The 20500-nt window shown below is 41.6% G+C and overlaps 1 protein-coding gene across 2 annotated transcripts in view; it reads right to left on the bottom strand.

Moving 5' to 3' along the window:
* Nucleotides 1–232: 232 nt before the first annotated feature.
* LOC100467314 overlaps nt 233–20500 on the bottom strand; it is a 47777-nt gene continuing 27509 nt past the window's right edge. The window contains exons 9-12 of one of the 2 annotated variants that reach the window (XM_034661763.1): nt 15922–16057; nt 11366–11472; nt 822–934; nt 233–378 (exon numbers count right to left, since the gene is read on the bottom strand). In XM_034661763.1, the coding sequence (XP_034517654.1) occupies nt 367–378; nt 822–934; nt 11366–11472; nt 15922–16057 (368 nt within the window). In that variant the 3' untranslated portion in view covers nt 233–366. Of the gene's footprint in view, nt 379–821; nt 935–7064; nt 7232–11365; nt 11473–15921; nt 16058–20500 lie in introns of those variants that run through there. The other variant, XR_004625931.1, reaches the window with a different exon arrangement.

The raw sequence follows: 20500 nt of genomic DNA on the forward strand, positions 1-20500 counted from the left end.
GACAGAGAGACAGCCAGCGAGAGAGGGAACACAAGCAGGGGGAGTGGGAGAGGAAGAAGCAGGCTCATAGCAGAGGAGCCTGATGTGGGGCTCGATCCCGCAACGCCAGGATCACGCCCTGAGCCGAAGGCAGACGCTTAACCGCTGTGCCACCCAGGCGCCCCTGAAACCCTCATTTTAGAAAATGACAAGCATAATAGGATTAACACTACTTTGAACTTACATAAATCAGTCATCAAATTTTAGAACTTGAAAGGGGCTTGGTTCCAGTGAAAACTATTATTATAGAACAAGCAATATCTTTTTACACATGTCTGGTTGGCCATGGTAATAGATAGCATCCATAAAGATAAATGGCATCCATATTCAGTTTTTAACCTGTGAAATAATGAACAAAAAATCATAAATTATAAAAAGAAAAAAGGAAGTTCAACTTCATACAACAGAGAGTAAACATATGTAAAGCATTACCTACCTAATAGATCCCACATGTTTCATAAATAGTTTAGTTAAATTCACCATTTCAAACCCACAATAAGCTAACAGGAACCAGGATTTGGGGGGAAGTGGGAAAGCTGAAGACAGGAGGCAAGGTTTGCACTAACATTTGAGGGAATCCTACTACTCGTCCTTTGGTACAGTCATCATCCATCAGAATGGACTGATGGTTTAGGATACTGTTACCTAGAACCAAAATGCTCATGACTTTATCAAGTGCAAAATCTGCTGAGGGTAGCATCTACCCCAATGTAGCGCCCAGGCTCCACACACCTGCTCCCCTGGGGGCTGTAACTCGCAGACACAGACATCCAAGAGCATACCTCTTTCTTCTTTTTACGGGTAATACTAGATTTCTTGCTATTTTTCCAAACAGATCTGAAGATGTCTGAAGAGACTTGAGGAGTGATTATAATTTTTAAGACTGGGAGTTTACCTGAAAGGGGAAGAACATAATAGTAAATAGGCAGGATCTCTCACAACTCCATTGGATGGATTGGGTCTTAGCTTCTGAGAGGGGCATTCTCCCACATTCTTATTAACGGGGCAATTTTCCTCTCACCTAATACCTTTTCCTTATATCTTCTTGATGTGAGTGATCCGTAACAATTTATTTCTGTAGTAACTTCTCACTCTAGTCCTTTCTTTTCCATTCCTACTATCATACGCTTACCTGGATAATTGTAGTAGCCTTCCAACTGGTCTTCCTAGCTTCAGACTTCCCCACCCCCAAATTCATCCTGGAATCTACTTCCAGATTAATCATCTGAAAGTGAAATTCTGATCTTGTCATTCATCACCTCTAATACTTTATTGGCTCTTCATGTTTAGTGGACCTCTCTTGGTTTTGCTTGTCCAGCTTGCATTTTAGCTTCTTTCTGGAACAGAATCTTGGGTTTACTTTGGGGTTCCACTCCCCTGTCCTCCAGGGGTAGATGGGCACATAACACAGATCTGGCCAATTAGTGGATTTATTCTCCCTGGCACAGTGAATGGTTAACAGGTATGCATGTGACTCATGATGGTCCATTGAAATCAGCAGAAAGACTCTTTCTTGAGATTAAATGGGTACAATGTAAACTTATGGCCAGTGCTGCCCAAAATGCTACTTTGTAGGAAGAACCTGTCTGAGAATAAAGTCAACACAAGCAGAACTTCCAGGAGATGAAGGTAGGTAGTATTACTTGAACCCCTAAATCCAGCTGGCCCTGTACCTAGAATCACCCCTGGACTTCTAGTTATATGGGGCAACAATTTCGTATGTCTGTACTTAGATCAGTTTGAGTTGGTCTTGTATCACTCGAAACCAAGATTTCTCATTGATTTTCCTATAAAGACCAGCAATATTGTGATTTATAAGAAAATTACATTTAGATTATTCAGATTTCTCATATATATTTGGTCTTTGTTCATGGTTCATGGCTCCCAAAACCTTTGGAATTTCCTGAACAATAAGAGAAATGGGCGCATCTTTTGGTTTCTTAGGTGTGTGGGGGGATGGGTAAAGTAGGTGATGGTGATTAAAGAGTACATTTAGCACGATGAGCACTGAGTAAGATACACAATTGTTCAATCACTATATTGTACACTTGACACCAATATAACACTCCCTGTTAACTACACTGGATCCCTTGTTCTCAGTTCCTGAAAATGCCTTAGAGCCATAAAGGTTGAAATGGGTACCTTGTAATTCATAAGGAGCCCCTTTCCACCACACCTGAGTTTATGTTAATGAGGAGACTTTTGGACAGCACCTGAGGATGGGGCTGGTTGCCAGGGGAACCAACCATAAATGGAGGGTTAGAACTTTCAGTCTTAACCCCTGATTCTCCAGGGAGGGGAAAGGGGCCAGAGGTTGAATCAATCACCAATGGCCAATGATTTAATCAATCATGCCTATGTAATAAAAATCCAAAGGACAGAATTCAAAGAGCTTCCAGGTTGGGAAACCAGAATGCTTCCACGTGCCACCATGCTGGGCTCCAAACTCCATGAGGACAGAGCTGCTTTGTTCAAGACCTCGCCCTCTGTATCTCTTCACCTGGCTATTGATTTGTATCCTTTAATATCCTTTGTAATAACCCAGCAATCTAGTGAATAAACTGGTTTCCTGAGTCATATTAGCTATTCTAGCCAATTAATCAAACCCGAGGAGTGGGTCATGAGAACCTGAGATTTATAGCCAGTCAGTCAGAAAGCCCACGTAACAATCTGGACTTGCTATTGATGTCTGAAGTGGTGGTGGTGGGGAAGGGACAGTTTTGTGGGACTGAGCCCTTAACCTGTGGATTCTGCTGCTAATCTCCAGGTAGGTAGGGTCAGAATTGAGTTGAACTGTAGGCCACCCAGCTAGTATTTGGGAATTGCTTGGTGGTGTGTGGAAAAACCGACTCCCACACATCAAAATTGGGGTCAGAATAATAAGACTTAAATACCTAGCATGCCACTTGGAGAGCCTGTGTCAACCCATCCTTCTGGTATTTCCCATGGCACCTGCCCTTCTCCCCCTTCTTGTTTCTCATCTAGCCAGATGTCTGGGATCCTTTTTGCAGGGCCTCTGTGGCCCTGCAAGCTGTAGTTTCTGGAGGTCAGGATACACCAGGAAGAGGCCAGAAGCAGAAAGGTAGGTAGGAAATATGGTTGAGAGGAAAAAAAAGAACCTTAAAAATAGTGTTGTATGTACTATAAATAAGTACTTAAAAATAAGTACTTAAAAATAGTACTGCATGACCCTCCAGAGGGTCAGCTGAGGTTGAAACATGAAAATGGTTGGCAGGGTGTGGGAACAAACCAGGCCGGGCACAGCAAAGTGGGGGGTAAGGTGGATGAATATGGATAAGGGACCTGGAGGTATAAGACAATATAGTTTTTAATTTCAGGACTTATAAAGGGCCAGAAACGGTGTCACTGAGGGCTTCCTTTGGTGGTACATATGTGCCTGGAAGATAAGCAACATCAGCATCCTATTTGTTTTTTTTTGTTTTTTTGTTTTTAAAGATTTTATTTATTTATTTGACAGAGACAGAGACAGCCAGCGAGAGAGGGAACACAAGCAGGGGGAGTGGGAGAGGAAGAAGCAGGCTCATAGCCTGATGTGGGGCTCGATCCCATAATGCCGGGATCACGCCCTGAGCTGAAGGCAGACGCCCAACGGCTGTGCCACCCAGGCGCCCCTCAGCATCCTACTTGGATGTTTTCCTCTGGTGAGCAGTGCTTATTGGTACTTGGTGTGGTCATTCTATCCTATGGGACATTCCATCCTGTGGGTCATCACAAAAAAAGGTGTGGTGGTAGGGAGAACATTGCTCTGATACTGCAGGGTGGGGCTGGGCCATAATAAAATCTAAGGCAATCATCTCCCAGGGGTGTGCCTAGGTTGAGAGGCACTCATGCTTCCTAGGTCTAATTTCGGCCCAGTGTCTTCCATGTTTCCTTACAGAGCAGCAGGTTTTACAGATGTAGGTCTGCTAGGTGACTTGAGGGGCCATGTGGAATGTCTAATAAAGACCCTGCTGTCTCACTTGGGCCACTCCGGAGGGGTCACTGCGTTCAAGGCCTTTGACCAGGTCTAGTGTAGACCAGCTGACCTACCAATCATCATCTAAAGGAGCTTGAGGCAAATACTTCAAGTTTCCCGACTAATAACTTTTCTGAGCTTATTTTCTAACAGAGCTCAGATTTTTCTTAGGGCAGCAATGTGCTCAGCTAAAAATTAGGGATGGGCATGTGACATACTTCTGACCAAATGGAAAAAAGCATAAGTATGCTGGGGACTTCTGCCATTTCCTCGTAGAGGTACCAGTACTTCCTCCTTGTCCCTTCCCCCTTCTTCTGGTCTGGAAGAGAGATGGGAGGCTCTCAGTGAAGCAGCCACCTTACAGCTATGAGGATAAAACCACCTGCTAAGGCTGACAGTGGAGAAAGAGAAAGGAATGATGTTGGGGCGTATCTGTACCCACTCTGTCTTCCTCTTCCTGATTAAGCCACTATAGCTGGTCCTATTCCATGCAGCCAAATATCATCTCTAACTGATGCAGAATTTAATAGCAAATAGGAAGAAATCATCGTCAGGGAGAAAAACAAACCTCAGGGTTGAAAAAAAAAAGAAGACAGGCTCAAACGTAGAGGAAGACAGGAGTTTCAATAAGAAAACAAGGCCCAACATCTTGACCAGTGTGAAGGTCAGGAGGGAGATGCATGGCTCAGGCTGTGAGGAGTGTTGGGGCTAGAAACCACTTGAAATGGGGCCAGCAGTGTGGTATGGGGGCCAGCTTGAGGTCTCAGAGGATTCATGAGACAGCCACACCCACAAAAGACTGTCATATTCCCTGAACATCACACTTTTGGTCATCCTTTTTATCTCTTTATAAAACTCTAGCCATTTGTCAATGTTCTATATAGTGTGTGAGGCCTCCAACCCCTTAGTGGAAGCTGAGGTGATTAAAGATAGTATTAGATACTGGGCTGCCTGGGTGGCTCAGTCATTCAGCGTCTGACTTCAGCTCAGGTCATGATCTCGGGGCACTGGGATCGATCCCCAAGTCAGGCTCTGCACTCAGTGGGGAGTCTGCTTGTCCCTCTGCCCCTCCCCCAACTCATGCTTGTGCGAGTGCTCTCTCTCTCAAATAAATAAAATCTAAAAAAAAGAGATAGTATTAGATATTGACATGGAATTATATAACAATGAGTCACATGGTAGAAAGAGATCCACTTTTCAATTCTCTAAAAATATAATCAAAGTAATGTGTACATATAGCTAAAAAATTAAACAGAGCTAAAAAGTTCCTAATGAAAAACAACAGAACCTTGCCTTTCCCCTCGACACCCCCAGTCTTCTTCTCCAGAGACAACCACTTTTAACTCACTCAGCTGTTTTTCATGAGATTTACTGCCTTATTTCAAACAAACTGCTTTTTATATTATTTGATATTTCCAGTAAAAATTTTACATATTAACTGTTATCATTTCCTCTCACCAAACCTCCCAATAGTGACATTTCACAATTTTTAGTTAAATCAACACTTGGTATGTTGACTGGGATGGTCATATACATTTTGTTCACAGTGTTTCCCTTTCTTATATAATTCTTTTTTAAGATTTTATTTCAAGTAATCTTTACACCCAACTTGAATGTACAGCCCCAACATCAGGAGTCACACACTGCTGACTGACCCAGCCAGGTGCCCCACTTATATAATTTTCTTCTGTTTGAGTTAATAATTGTCTCAATTTTTCCTTTGCGTTGTTTTCTGTGTACCTATTTTAAGTATTTCCCCCAATTTCTTTTATTTGTCATATACCCATATTTCTTGCAAAATACTTAAGTATTTCCAATGCTCTACTCAGTTTTTACTGCAGTATTCCTCCTTTCCAAAGTCTTCTATTTTTCGGCTCCAATTTGGACTAGTTCTGGCCCTCAACCATCATCTGGGATTTCCTTTTCTACTTTTCTATATTGACTCTCCTGATTTCTGGGTTCTGCATTCTTCATCTTTGTGGTTCACTCTCATTTTGCTCAAGTGTGTTCTCTGGGAGCTTCCTAGGAAACAGAGGAGGCCCAGTGTGAGTTCTTGTGTGCTAAAAACATCTTTACTTTATTGTCATACTTGGTTAAGAGTTGGGAATGTATAGAGTTCTCACAGAGTTGTCATGTCAGTGCCCATAGTTTCTAGCTTCCAGTTAGAAGTCTGATGTCATTCTGATTCTCAGTCCTTCCAATGGAATATACAGTATTTATCTCTAAGTTGTTAGATTCTCCCCTTTGTTCCTAGTGTTCTAAATGCCATGGTGATATAGCTTTTATCATTCACTGTTGCTGGGCACTCAATGGACTCTTTCAATATGCAGATTTATGTCTGTTGGTTCAGGGAAAGTTCTTGATTTATTTGATAATTATTTGATAATGCCCTCTCCCCACTTTTCTCTCCTCTCTTTCTGAACTATGAGTTAAATAAATGCTGGTGTCCACAGACTGATCCTCTCTATATATTCTCATCAATTTTTTGTTCTACTTTTTAAAGACTTGCTTGACTTCATCTTTCAACATTTGTTTTGAAATTTTTATTTTGGCTACCATTTTTATTTGCAAAGAACTTTTTCTTATTTTCCCAATTATTCTTTTTTCATAGCATCCTGTTCTTGTTTTACAGAAGCATTATCTTCTGTTTTACTGGGGGAAGTTCTCAGATTTCTGTTCACAGTGAAGCATGAGGCATCCAAATGCTGATGGGAAGCTCTTTCTGTATGAGCAGGGCTTGCTTACCTGCTGGGCTTTTTTGAATGATGAGGGCATGGCCAGGAGTCAGCACCTGTTGCTCCTTTCTCTGGGGCTATTCAGTCTATCAAAGAATACCCCACAGGCACCTGGATGGCTCAGTCAGTTAAGCATCTGACTCTTGATTTTGGCTCAGGTCATGGTCTCAGGGTTGTGAGATCAAGCCCTGTGTCAGGCTCTGTGCTGTGTGTGGAGCCTGCTTAAGATTCTCTCTCCCTTCTCTCTCTGCCCACCCCCTCTGCCCCTGCTCTTGCATGCACGCTCTCTNAAAAAAAAAAAAAAAAAAGAATACCCCAGTCTTCTACACGGCTATCAGGCTCCAGAAACAGGGCAGACAAAGTGGCTCTGGTAACGGCAGAGGCGGAGTCCCAAGTGTTCAGTGTGTAGAATTTTCCCTAATCCTCTTCATTTCAGCTTCTTACATCACCCTCATTCTCCACCATGCTGGGTGTCCTGGGTCTGCGGAAAGTTTCTGTTTAATTTTTCCAGAGACAACTCCCCAACTGGTCTTCCTTCTTTTGTCCTCACCTCTCCTCAAATCTATTTTCAACTTAGAGCTGAAATAATCCTGTTAAGATGTGGGTCAGATTGGGTCACTCCTCTCAAAATTCTCAAATGCCTCTCCACCTCAGTAAAGTTAAAAACTAAAGTCCTCATAGCTGCCTGGAAGTCCCTCTTCCCTCCATGCTTACTTCTTGGTATTTTTTGTCCTGTTCCTCTCCCATTCTTTCTCACTCCACTCCAGCCATGCTGGCTTCCATACTGCTTTTAGAACACACCAGCCAGCCTCCTGCCATAGGCCTTTGCACTTGCTGTTCTGCTTACCTGGACCACTCTTTTCCCAGATATCTATATGGCTTGCTGCCACACATCTTCTGGTCTTTCCTCAAATGTTTCTTCTTAATACAGCCTTCTCTGGCTAGCCTAAATAAACTCCCCATCCCCTGACATACATGTGTTATCTCCTTTTCTTGCTTTATTTTTCCCTTAAGTATGATCCCCATCTGACATACAATAAAATATATTTTATTTCTCTTTATAGTTGTTTTACCGTCTGTCATTCACTAGGAAGTAAGACCCATGAAAGTAGGGATTCACTGCTCAACTCGAACAAGGCCTGGCATTTGTGGGGTGTCCCGATCAGATGTGCAGGCCACCAAATATGGGGTGCTCCGCAGGCTGGCAGCATGGGTGGTGAAAGAATTCACTCAAGGCAGAACAAAAGAGATAAAAGTTTACTGAATACACTGCAAGGGAGTAGTGGACAGGACAGCAAAGGAGAGACTGTCTGGTAAGAGGCAGTGGTAGGGACCACAGTTATAGGGCAGAGTGAGGAGGCAGGGAATGTATGGAATTTTCCTTTTCTTGGTAATCTCAGGAATTGTGCCTGGTTGTAATTGGTCAGTTAGGGCCTATGGCTATTTCAAGGTGGGTCACTTAATGAGCCTGTTTGCATTTGGCTCAGTGGTCTGTGGGCCATTTTGCCTTGTTCTATAGCATTTAATAAATTTATGTTGAAATAAACAGATAAATAAGAATGGATAAATGAAATTATCCTGAAGTCTTCTGTTTGTTTGTTTTAGTTAGTAAAAAAGCAACCCTGGGGCACCTGGGTGGCTCAGTTGGTTAAGGGTCTGCCTTCAGCTCAGGTCATGATCCCAGGGTCCTGGGATTGAGCCCTGTGCCCAGGCTTCCTGCTCAGTGGGAAGTCTGCTTCTCTCCCTCCCTCTCCCTCTGTGTGTGCTCTCTCTCTCTAGCTCTCACTCTCTCTCAAATAAATAAATAAAATCTTAAAAAAAAAAAAACCAACCTTATAAGATGTAGATAGCAGTTTCTCCCTCTGCTAACCTTTTTCTTTTTTGGTAACAAGTGACGTTGCTGATGTTTCTGAGAAACCTTTCACTGTGTGTTCCATCATTAAAGGTAGTTTGTTAAGAATTCCTTGGTAGACAAGTAAATGACTTTAGCCTGTTAGAGTAGAATTAGGATTAGAAATTAGCTTGTTAACTTGCAAATGATAAGAAGGCACAAGTAATCAAAAGAAGAACATTAGTTCTATAATCAGTGATATTATTTGCTTTTAATGTTTAAAAGGATGCCATTAAGGCTAAATGGCAAGAGATTTCCCTATAGAATCCAACCAGCTAACCCTGCTGAGAAGTCTTTCTTGGCGTTCAAACTAACAACCTGAAGTGCTCCATCAGAAACATGCCATAATTATTTTGGTTCAAAATGTGGATGCATTCAAGCTACTCATGATATATATTACTATATTTGGGGAAAAAATGCTTTCTTGAGCTAGAAAATTGTTTTTTAATGCTTTTTAAATGAGAATCTGTATTTTCAGGTGGTTATTTCCTCATTACCTTCCCCATTTATGCAAACTGAACCATTTACTAAGCAAGCACAATATTCCGCAGCTCCAAGTGAGTACTCGATGAGGATAATTTTCTGTCAAATCAGCTGAGACTGTCCATCATTAGCACTCACTACAGTAATGATCCGAAGACTGCCTGCAGCCTTTAATAATGTCTTCTGCCACAGCCTATAGTGAGAAAGTGACCTCGGTGCTAAGGAAAACCAAATGGAGTCATTAACCTGCTTTCAGCTTATTAAGCTTAAAGTTCAATTTAAATTCATTTTAAAAGAATAATTCCATTGCATTTGAATTCAACTCAAATGGACTAGGAAGTAGATGTTCTGTTTCTCCAAAATGAAGGGATAATTCAAAAATCTTGGGATCATTTGGTTGGCTGTGAAGAAATGACAATGCAGTGGTTTCAGTATAAAAATGGCAGCACGGTAGACAGTAATGCTGTAACTCTTCTCTCTAGAACTGCCAGGGTGAGGGAAAAAGGGCAATGTAAAACTATGCCATGTCTCTAAGGTAATTTTATCGAAGAAATGATAAAGGCCAATGCTTGCACTACTTAATTTTCTTCATGTAACCTGCCAGATACTGCACCTAGACTTCTTTCCCCCACTTTTTAAAATTTAAATTCAATTAATTAACATGTAATGTATTATTAGTTTCAGGGGTACAGGTCTGTGACTCATCAGTCTTACAGAAGTCTTTCCCCCTATTTATTTATTTATTTATTATTTTTAAAGATTTTATTTATTTATTTATTTGACAGAGAGAGAGCACAAGCAGGGGGAGCGGCAGGCAGAGGGAGAAGCAGCCTCCCCGCGCTGAGCAGGGAGCCTGTTGTGGGGCTCGATCCCAGGATCCCAGGATCATGACCTGAGCCAAAGGCAGACGCTTAACCAACTGAGCCACCGAGGCGCTCTTTCCCCCTTTTTAAACACTGAATTTGGATGTTTACATGTGTTTACAATGTCTTTCATTGAGCTTTATTTTTTTTTTAAAGATTTTATTTATTTATTTGACAGAGATAGAGACAGCCAGCGAGAGAGGGAACACAAGCAGGGGGAGTGGGAGAGGAAGAAGCAGGCTCGTAGCAGAGGAGCCTGATGCGGGGCCCAATCCCAGAACGCCGGGATCATGCCCTGAGCCGAAGGCAGACGCCTAACCACTGTGCCACCCAGGCGCCCCTCATTGAGCTTTATTTTAAATGCCACTCTCTCTTCTTCTCTGTTAGCAGTAAGAATGGCTATCGTTAATTCTGGTCATGCATATTAATGAAAGGAGGAGGGCAGAGTTGGCCAATGTTAAATAAATAACTCATTCCTTATGTGATTCTCTCATTTTCAAAGGATTATATGGTCTTAAAGAGCCCTTCATGCTCTCCCCAACGTCAATCACAATTTAAGCAATCTTTGAGGGTCCAGCAAGCATGTCAGAATCTTATAAGGGGTGTTGCTTGAGTTTTCCAATTGCTGTCTGGAGAAATATCCGCAGGTTGGGTTGTGGGGGAGAATAGAGACTAGGAGAGGGTCTTCAGAGAATATTCCTTACAGTAGCCCTCCTTTAATCTGCACTTTCTCTTTCCACAGCTCCAGTTACTCATGGTCAGGAAGCAGATGGTCTTCCTTCCGAGGAATCATCAGCAGATCAATAGCAGCCTAATGCTACTGCGTCATTCCCCTCACTTCATCTCCTCCCGCAGGTTTTGTCATCGTACATCATCACAAGAAGAAGAGCGAGTACGGTACAGTAAGATATTTGAAAGAGAGAGACCACATTCACATAATTTTTGTTACAGTGTACTGTCATAAGTATTCCAGTTTACTAATAGTTATTATTGTTAATCTCCTACTGTGCCTATTTATAAATTAAACTCTCATAGGTATGTTTGCATAGGAAAAAAAAGCCCCAATATATATAGGGTTTGGTCCTATCTGCAGTTTCAGGCATCCACTGGGGGTCTTGGAACATGTCCCCCATGCATAAGAGGAAACTACTGTGCTTAGGTCAAAGACGACATATGACATCATAAAAGTTCTTGAACTCTGTGCAAATCACTGAGCAAATGGACACAAGGGTAGGTGGCTTAAGACAGTGCTGCTGGTCGTCACTTAGGTCAGGCCAGTTATTTAATGAGAAAAGTAAAGCACGCTGTGAGCAGTATAGCATTTAGGGGTAAGTAGATGTGGACAAGTGGAGGGGAACACAAACCACAAACACTCTACCTGTCTTTCTGGCTCTCAGTGCTTCAAGTATGTCAGCAGCAGCCATTTCTCCCAGGGCATTGTTTCCGAGGTCAATTTCCCTTAAGTGAGCGGAGTATGTGATCAAGCTGGCCAAAGAAAATGACAAATCAAAATGGCATTGTACCGAGCATGGTTACTCAAAGAAACTCAATCCACTTATTCTGGAGTCTGATCTCTCTTCTTAGGTCCTCAACACTCTCTTTGACCCCCCTTCCAAAGATGATGCACTGACCCAATTTGAAATTGAATCCAGAATTTTCCAATTTAATCCCTAGTTTGGATGCCTCTCCTAAGTAAGACTTTTAGTTGCCTTAAATCTTCCATTCATCTATTTATTCAGAAGATATGGTGTAGTATTGTGCAGGGATTCCCAGCCTTTTAGATTTTACACACCAGTAAAATGTCAAAAAGCTTGGGGGACTGGCTTGACAACTCTTAGTATGTCAAATAACAATTCTCATCTAGCAACACTATAAAAGAACAAATACTTTTACACAAAATTAGAAAGGGCATAGTCTCAAAATAAAGGATAGCTTTTAAAATTAAGTAAGCTTAGCTTTATGAAAAATGAACACTCCAACTATCTTCTTTTTCTAATCTCTTTGAGGATTATTGAAAATTTCTTCATGTCCTAGCACTGGCCTACCAACTGGTCTTTGAGAATCTCTGGCATCATGACTGGACGTGGAATCTGGGTGAAGGCCTGGGCTCCTGGTCAGCTTCTACCTCCTGTCAACCGTGTAATCATGGGCAGACCATGCATGTGCCCTCTTGGGTCTCATCTTCCTCATCTGTAACACTGGACCCCAAACTGGCTTTTCTGTCTGTTTCACACGGTTGTGGTGAAAACAGAATGAAGCAGTTCCTATGAAAGTATCTTGCAAAATGCAGTACCAATAACGTTATTATGTTGAGTGCATGCTGACTAAATGCATAGATATGTCTAACATTGCAGAGATGAAAGGAATTGAACACATGGCCTCTGCTCTGAAAGAAATTATCATATGACTTTCAATAAAACAATTTTGAGTCCTTACCATGCACTGGGGATGTGAAATCGCAGTTAAGACCAGTAGTAAATACAAGGTCATTCTCCCTGTACACACTTTCTGTTGATTCAGCAGCTAGCATTCAAGGTTGGGGCTCAATGGTTCTGCCAGACTCTCCCTCTCAAAGGTCTTGCTCCCAAGGAAATAGCCTATCTAATCAGGACTTGTCTGGCTTCGGCTTCCTGAGCTGCCTGTCTGTGTCCCATTCCTTCAGATAAGATGGGTGAGAGCAGGGATGCTTGAGGAGGAACCAGAGGTTCTAGAAGGAGAAGGGAGAGTGTTGAAGACAAACTTCCCAACTCGACAATTCTACATCTAAGTCTGATTTCAGAGGCGATGGATTTAATCACTACACTACACAGCCTCACATGAGCTAAGGTTTTATGGAGCATTCACTATGCATCAGATGTGATCAGGGCCACCCACATGCTTAAGCACTCGTGCCTAGCACAAATGGGCCCTCCAAAGGTGTGAGTGCGGCTGAAATCTGCCAAGCTTTGTTTGTCAAGTTCTGGGACCTGAAGCATTACCTAGAAAGGGTAACCTCCTCTGGCTCACTGGCCAGAGGTGATGTGTCTTAATTTATCTGTCCGGAGGGGTTCTTTTTCTAATTTGTATAAAGGTGCTAGCTGGAGTCCTATGCACTACATATAGCACATACATATATGATCTAATTTAACCCTATAACAATCTCTTGAGTTAGACACTATTATTATCCCCATTTTTACAAATGAGGAAACTGAGTTATAGAGAAGTTACTATAAAAATACATATAGGTTAAAAGTAAAAGGACAAAAACAGATATACCATGCTAATGTTAATCCAAAGAAAGCTGAAGTAGCTATATTAATATTCATCAAAGTATATTTCAGAGAAGGGAACATTACCAGAGATAAGAGAAAAATATTACTGGGGATTTCATAATGATGATAAGGGTCAATTCATCAAGTGATTTAATCTTAAATGTTTTGCACCTAACAATGGATCTTAAAAATATATGAAGCAAGGGGCACCTGGTGGCTCAGTTGGTTGAACGTCCGACCCTTGATTTTGGCTCAGTCATGATCTAGGGGTCCTGGGGTTGAGCCCCACATTGGGCTCCACACTCAGCAGGGAGTCTGCTTGAGATTCTCTCTCTCCCTCTGCCGCCTCCCCTGCTTGCATGCTCCCCTCACCCCCTCGCTCTTTTTCTGTCTAAAAAATAAATAAAATAAATCTTAAAAAAACCATGAAGCAAAACTGATTAAACTGCAAGGAGAAACAAAGTCACAATTATCCCTCTTTCAATAATTGACAGAACAAGGAAACAGAAAATTTGTAAAGATATAGAAAACCATAACAATGCTGCCAACCAACTGGACCTAACTGACATTTCTTAACGTTCCATCCAAAAATAGCAGAATACACATTCTTCTCAAGTGCACATGGAACATTTACCAAGACAGATCATAATCTGGACCATAAAACAAGTATGTTCTCTAATTACAGCATAATTTCATTAGAAATCAACCAGAGAGGGGCGCCTGGGTAGCGCAGTCGTTAAGCGTCTGCCTTCGGCTCAGGGCATGATCCCGGCATTCCGGGATCGAGTCCCACATCGGCCTCCTCTGCTGGGAGCCTGCTTCTTCCTCTCCCACTCCCCCTGCTGTGTTCCCTCTCTCGCTGGCTGTCTCTCTGTCACATAAATAAATAAAATCTTAAAAAAAAAAAAAAAAAGAAATCAACCAGAGAAAAATGGCTGAAAAATTTACAGATACGTGGAAACTAAACAGCACTCTTCTAAATAACCCATAGGTCAAAGGAATCAAAAGGGAAATTAGAAAATAGTTTGAATTGAATTACAATAAAAATATGACGTCAAAATTTGCAGAATGTGATAAAAAAGTGCTTATTGTTAATATAACCGTTTACATTAGGAAAACAAAAAGTTTAAAATCAATAACTTAAGCTTCTACCTTAATAAACTAGAAAGAGAAGAGCATATTAAACTAAAGGTAAACATAATAAAGGAAATAGTAAAAATGAGAGTATAAATCAATGAAATTGAAAAAATTAAAATAGAGATAACCAAAAGCAAGTTCTTTGAGAAGATCAAAATTGATAGAATTCTAATCACATTCATTGGGGAAAAAAAAGAGAGAAAACAAATTATCAATATTAAGCACAAAAGAGGAGACATCACTACAGATCCTCCAGATAGGAAAAGGATGAGAAGGAAATATTATAACTTTAAGACAATAAATATGAAAACTTAGCCAAAATGAACAAATTGCTTGAAAGAAATAAACTACCAAATCGTAACACCCCCCCTCCCAAAATAACCAGAATAGCCTTCTGTCTATTAAAGAAATTGAATTTGTAGTTAAAAAATCTTCCCCTAAAGAAAACTCCAGGTCCACATGTCTTCACTGGTGAATTCTACCAAATACTTAAAGATAAAATAATGCTAATTCTACACAAGTTCTTTCATAAAATAGAAAACGAGGAAATTCTCCCTAACTCGTTCTGTAAGGCCAAAATCACCTTGATCCCAATACCAGAGGAAAACATTATAAGAAAAGAAAAGTAGGGACCAATATCCCTGATAAACACAGATGTGAAAACCCTTAACAAAATGTTAGCAATATACTAAAAGGATAATATATCAGCAATGTATTAAATCTAGCAATATATTAAAAGAGTAATAAAATGAAATTTATTAATATTATAAAAATAGCAGCCAAGCTATCCAAGTTGAAAATTCCCAATTTCCCTAAATAAATAAATACATTAGAAAAAGAATCTTTTTCTTCTAAAATAATAAATAGCCATCAATCAAACTCTCAGTCTCAAATCTTAGCTATGTTCTGTTGCCCTTGATTACCCTAAGGTGGTATAAGTACTGATGTCTAAGATGGTATAACCTGGAGCCCTCACTGAGCAAGCTTACCTACAGTGCTGCAAATGCTCACTTGTGGTTTGGCCCACTGGGTATGGGATTCAGGAGAGCTGGACAAAGAGATGTCCAAGGTTGTAGCATAAATATGGCAAGGAAATATTCTGTTTTCCAGAAGCTTTTGAGAAAAGCTCTTTCTGCCTAAGTAGGTTAAGACAACTTTGCAATCAAAAACAAAACAGTGTTCACTTTTGAGTAGACTGCCTTTCTTCCTTAGGTTACATAGTCACATAGCTGACTTCAGGGAAGAAAAATCTGGAGGTCATAACTCCTGCCTTTCCTTGGTTGCCAACTTCATTAAATGGGGTTTCTAGTGAGATCTTTGGGGCCTCTTTCTGGGCTCATATACACCTGTCTGTCATGTCATTTTTATGAGTTCAGGCCTTTCCTTAAGATCACATACCAAGACCACGGTAAGTCACTGCTTCCCTCTCAGAACTGGAAAACCTCACTTGGCACTGTTAATAAATTGCAATCAAATCATTGTCCCTACGACTTAACCCAAGCACCTAGTTTAAGAGGTGAACGAATAAAACCTCTTTTCTACTCACCATGTTAAAATTTGAGTGAATTCCAATAAGCCATTTTCTCCTTCTTTTCCTTTTCTGTCTATGCCATTATCTGCCAAATACAATTTCACTAACCATGGGCCAGCTTCAGTCAAATCTTTTATTTTTTTCTTGATTCCTATAAGAAAATAATAGTATTTTATTATTTTTAGACAACAGCTCCCTCATTTGCTACCAGCTAAGTTGATTTTATTTTTTAAGATTGTACTTATTTGACTTGTGTGAGTAGATGCATTTTGCAATATAGTGAAGGAAATACATACACTTTAAGAAGTCCTTTAAAAAAGCACTTAGTACATCCTTTATTCTTTACAATAGCAAGCCCCAAATTGCTCTGTGTGAAAGGGAATCTCACTTAAGATTTAGATTGTTATGGGGCACCTGGGTGGCACAGCAGTTAAGCATCTGCCTTCGGCTCAGGGCGTGATCCGGCGTTATGGGATGGAGCCCCACATCAGGCTCCTCCGCTATGAACCTGCTTCTTCCTCTCCCACTCCCCCTGCTTGTGTTCCTTCTCTCGCTGGCTGTCTCTATCTCTGTCAAATAAATAAATAAAATCTTAAAAAAAAAAAAGATTTAGATTGTTGGCTAAAGAGGAAAATCAATGTCTTTAGAAATTTCCTGGTAGAAATAAATGAGTTGTCCACTGATCCTGGGGAAGTCATAGTCCTTATCCAGGGATTCAGCTCTTTAAAAAAACCTGCAAAGTTCTCAGATTTTTTGAGCTCTAGAAGGGCAAATTTGAAGGAGGAAGAACCATCTCGCATTTGCAGACTTTCCGACTGAGGTCAGTGGTCCTGGAGTCTGATTCACCCCTATTGGTCTATTCAGCTTTCATGAAGTTCAGTGACAGTGCTATGGCATGGCATACGTACACATTTAATTTATACCAGTTCAAGTTTAGGAGTTTGACAAAGAAAAAGACAGGAAGGGGATGGAGAAGGAGAAACCCCTGTGGACATAATGCCAGTTCATCCACTCAGTAAGTGTGAGATGAGAGATCTGAATCTGGTCCCAAAGCCATATGGCTTCCCCAAATCCTCCAAGTATTCGAAGTCATATGCTTTGTGTGCAATATAACCCCCTAAACACTAGCTGACTACTTCATCTGGGGCTTAACTGACAAACAATGATCTATTCCAAAGCTGGCAAGAAGCTGCATGGGACTTAGCCATCACAGACCTATACGTTTATTGTGTGGGCAGTTTAAGGGACTGTGAAGAATCACTGGGCTATATGCTAATTTCGCCTAATAGGCTGACTTTCGAACCTAATCCCAAGGGGTAGATAGGACTCTTTTGTACTTGAATTCACTCAGCATTCAACAAATACTTTCGAGCTCTACTATATGCCAGGCACTGTCCTAGGTGCTGGGAACCTAACAGGGAAGAAAAGAAACAAAACTTCCTGCCCTTCTCGAAGCTGACATGAAGAGAATGTTAACTAGTGTATAGGAAGCGCAAGAAAGAGAGAAGAGTCAATGATAACCAAGTATGTTTTCAAGTCATGAAAGAGAACTGACTTTTTAGGGAAAGGTGATAAATCTGGACTTTGGGCCATTCTAGTTTGCCAGTTTTTTTTTTTTTTAAGTATGCTTTAAAAAGAGATTCGATTGGTTTCTTTGGTTACAAATCTAATCTGCTGGATTGCTGAATAAAATAGACAGGATTTATTTTCCTTCAAAACACAGCTGGAGGGAGGAAAACTAGTCCATCATTTAGTTTCATTGGGAATAAACCTAACTTGTCCAAATGTATTTGTTCTTACATCCAGGACATGGGAATGATGACAAATGACAGCTGTTACGAATAATTTGACAGTGCTAATAGATTAGAACAGTATCTGGCACATTGTGGGTGTTTAATAACTGTTGAATAAATGAATGAATCCGTGAATAATCGATGCCGGATGCAATCATATTGTGGAAACTTTCATCTCACTGTTTGTTGTTTTTCCATGTACAGTGTACCTAATATTGCCTTGAGACCATTCATGAACACGAATGGAATATGTCTTTTCTACTTATAAAATCTCTTTACCAATATAAATGCCTTTGAAAAGTTTTTGCTGCTCAGAATGATTAATGACGTGGACACTGATTGCATGTGGCACTAGTTTCTTTTTGCCCCCTTTTTGCCAGAAAGCAGAGGTGATGACATATGAGGCCAGTGGGGCTAAGGCCACGGTCCACATTCCTGTGCAGTTGCTGAGCTCTGCAAGGAAAGAAACGGTTTTTGCCAGTCTACCCCTGCCACCCACCGAGTTAGCCAGCATAGCACAAATGTGTGCACTGGAGAGGAAGGGAGCGTCCGGTCTGTGATTGGCCTGGTACAACTTGCATCCCCATGGGGAGAAACAATCCAAATCTCCTTCCAACTGGTGGTAAGTAAGGTTGAAATGTCATCTTTGCCCATGAAAAAGAACCAGTTTGGAAAGGGCAAGTCCAAACCATTCTGTAGAATTTAGTGAGTCACAGTGCCCTGTTAGATGGTAGGAAGGCTGATGCTGCTTAGTACAGGGATTTCCTGCTTTGGGCCTTCAACCAAAATTCAAACAGAACCAAATTCTTTCCTCTGAATGGAAAACAAATTCCTCAGAGTAAGGGTGAATACATGCTCAGCCCTGGTAACACTTGATCCACCCCAGCTGTATTCACCCCAACCTTTTACTTAATCTTAACATATCTTTAAAACAAAAACAAACTCAATGACAATGACTACTTTTTTTTTTTTTTTAAGAGAGAGGGAGAGAGACACAGGGAAGGGCAGAGAGAATCTTAAGCAAGCTCCACACCCAGCGCAGAGCCAGACTTGGGGCCCAGTGTGGGGCTCTACCTCACAACCCTGAGATCAGGACCTGAGCTGAAATCAAGAGTCCAATGTTTAACTGACTGAGCTTCCCAGGCGTCCCAGTAGTCCCTGACTACTTTAATTGACCCCCCTGTCTCAGAGAACTTGGTTGTGCCTAAGGGGCAGGATGGTGTAGAGAAAGCAGAATCTCTGGGTGTAAAATCTCTAAAAAATGCTGTGTGACTCCCCAGAAGGTCACTTAACTTATCTGAACCCAAATTTCCTCATTGGTATAATAGAGGTCATAATACTCATTTCCCAAGATGCACTGTGAAGATCAACTGGGAAGCATGGTGAAATGAGGGTGTGGAGGAACTTAGTACACAATAAATATTATTGCCTATCTTCTCAGCTTCATTTCTGGATATTGTAGGTCACTGAGACACTCGAATGAGAGCGCCCTGGGGAAGACCTCCTGTGTAAGCTCCCCTTCTGCCACTGCCTCCCGAGAATCAGGTACATATTTCTGACAACTGCACACCTCCTAGAAGCCCCTCTACAGATCCATATGGACCCACAAATCCTTGTGTTTCTTCCCATTTTCTCATTGGTTAGTTGCCAAGATCCCCCAATTGTCCCTAACTTTAGAACCCTCTTACTACCCTCATTGAACCGGCTATCTGGATCTGTTGAAATTTCCCTCCTAAATATATCTGGACTGACTTTCTTTCTTTCTTTCTTTCTTTTTAAGATTTTATTTATTTATTTGATGGAGAGAGAGGGACAGCCAGCAAGAGAGGGAACACAAGCAGGGGGAGTGGGAGAGGAAGAAGCAAGCTCCCAGCGGAGGAGCCCGATGTGGGGCTCAATCCCAGCACGCTGGGATCACACCCTGAGCCGAAGGCAGACGCTTAACGGCTGAGCCACCCAGGCGCCCCTGGACTATCTTCCTATCACCGCACTCTGCGTTCTGCCTTTTGTCTTGTCTGAGCTACTGTAATAGCCTCCAAACTGTTCTCCCATCATCCAGATGTCATTCTTTCTAAGACATATTCTGCAATGCTGCCCAAGGTTCTTCTCAAAAATCCCATTCTCATCATGTCACTGTCTTGCTTCAGAGGAATCATGGCTCCCGCTTTGCGCACATGAGAAAGCCTAACTCAACAGCATTCATGGCTTTGGGCCATGTGGGTCCACTGGCCTTTTCAGTTTCACCTCTGCCACTCTCCCAATGACCACTCTGCAGTGAGCGTCAACCTCCCCATACACTGAACATTCTGGGCACTTTCACCCACGGAGCCTTTGCTCATGTGATCCCCTTTGCCTAGAACGCCCTCTCCTTCTCAGTTGATGAACCTCTTCTCAGTCCTTCCAGAGAGAGCCCTATTTCCTGTGTGGGCCAGCGCTCAAAGGTCAAGGGTAAATTTTCATGGAACTAGAAGTCCCCCCGGAAAGGTTCCTCATCTTCTCCCTCACTTTCTGGTCTCCCTGGGACCCCCAGGACAGGTGGGCATCACACATTCTGTTGGACATCAGATTATTCTGCTTAAGGACTACTCAAATGTTCAACTGTGAATGCCACGTCCTGGTAGGACCTTCTTTTTTTTTTTTTTTAATTTTATTTTATTATATTATGTTAATCACCATACAGTACATCCCCAGATTCCGATGTAAAGTTTGATGCTTCATTAGTTGCGTATAACACCCAGTGCACCATGCAATACGTGCCCTCCTTACTACCCATCACCAGTCTATCCCATTCCCCCACCCCC

The sequence above is a fragment of the Ailuropoda melanoleuca genome, chromosome 6 (genome assembly GCF_002007445.2).
Source record: "Ailuropoda melanoleuca isolate Jingjing chromosome 6, ASM200744v2, whole genome shotgun sequence".
Classification (NCBI taxonomy): Eukaryota; Metazoa; Chordata; class Mammalia; order Carnivora; family Ursidae; genus Ailuropoda; species Ailuropoda melanoleuca.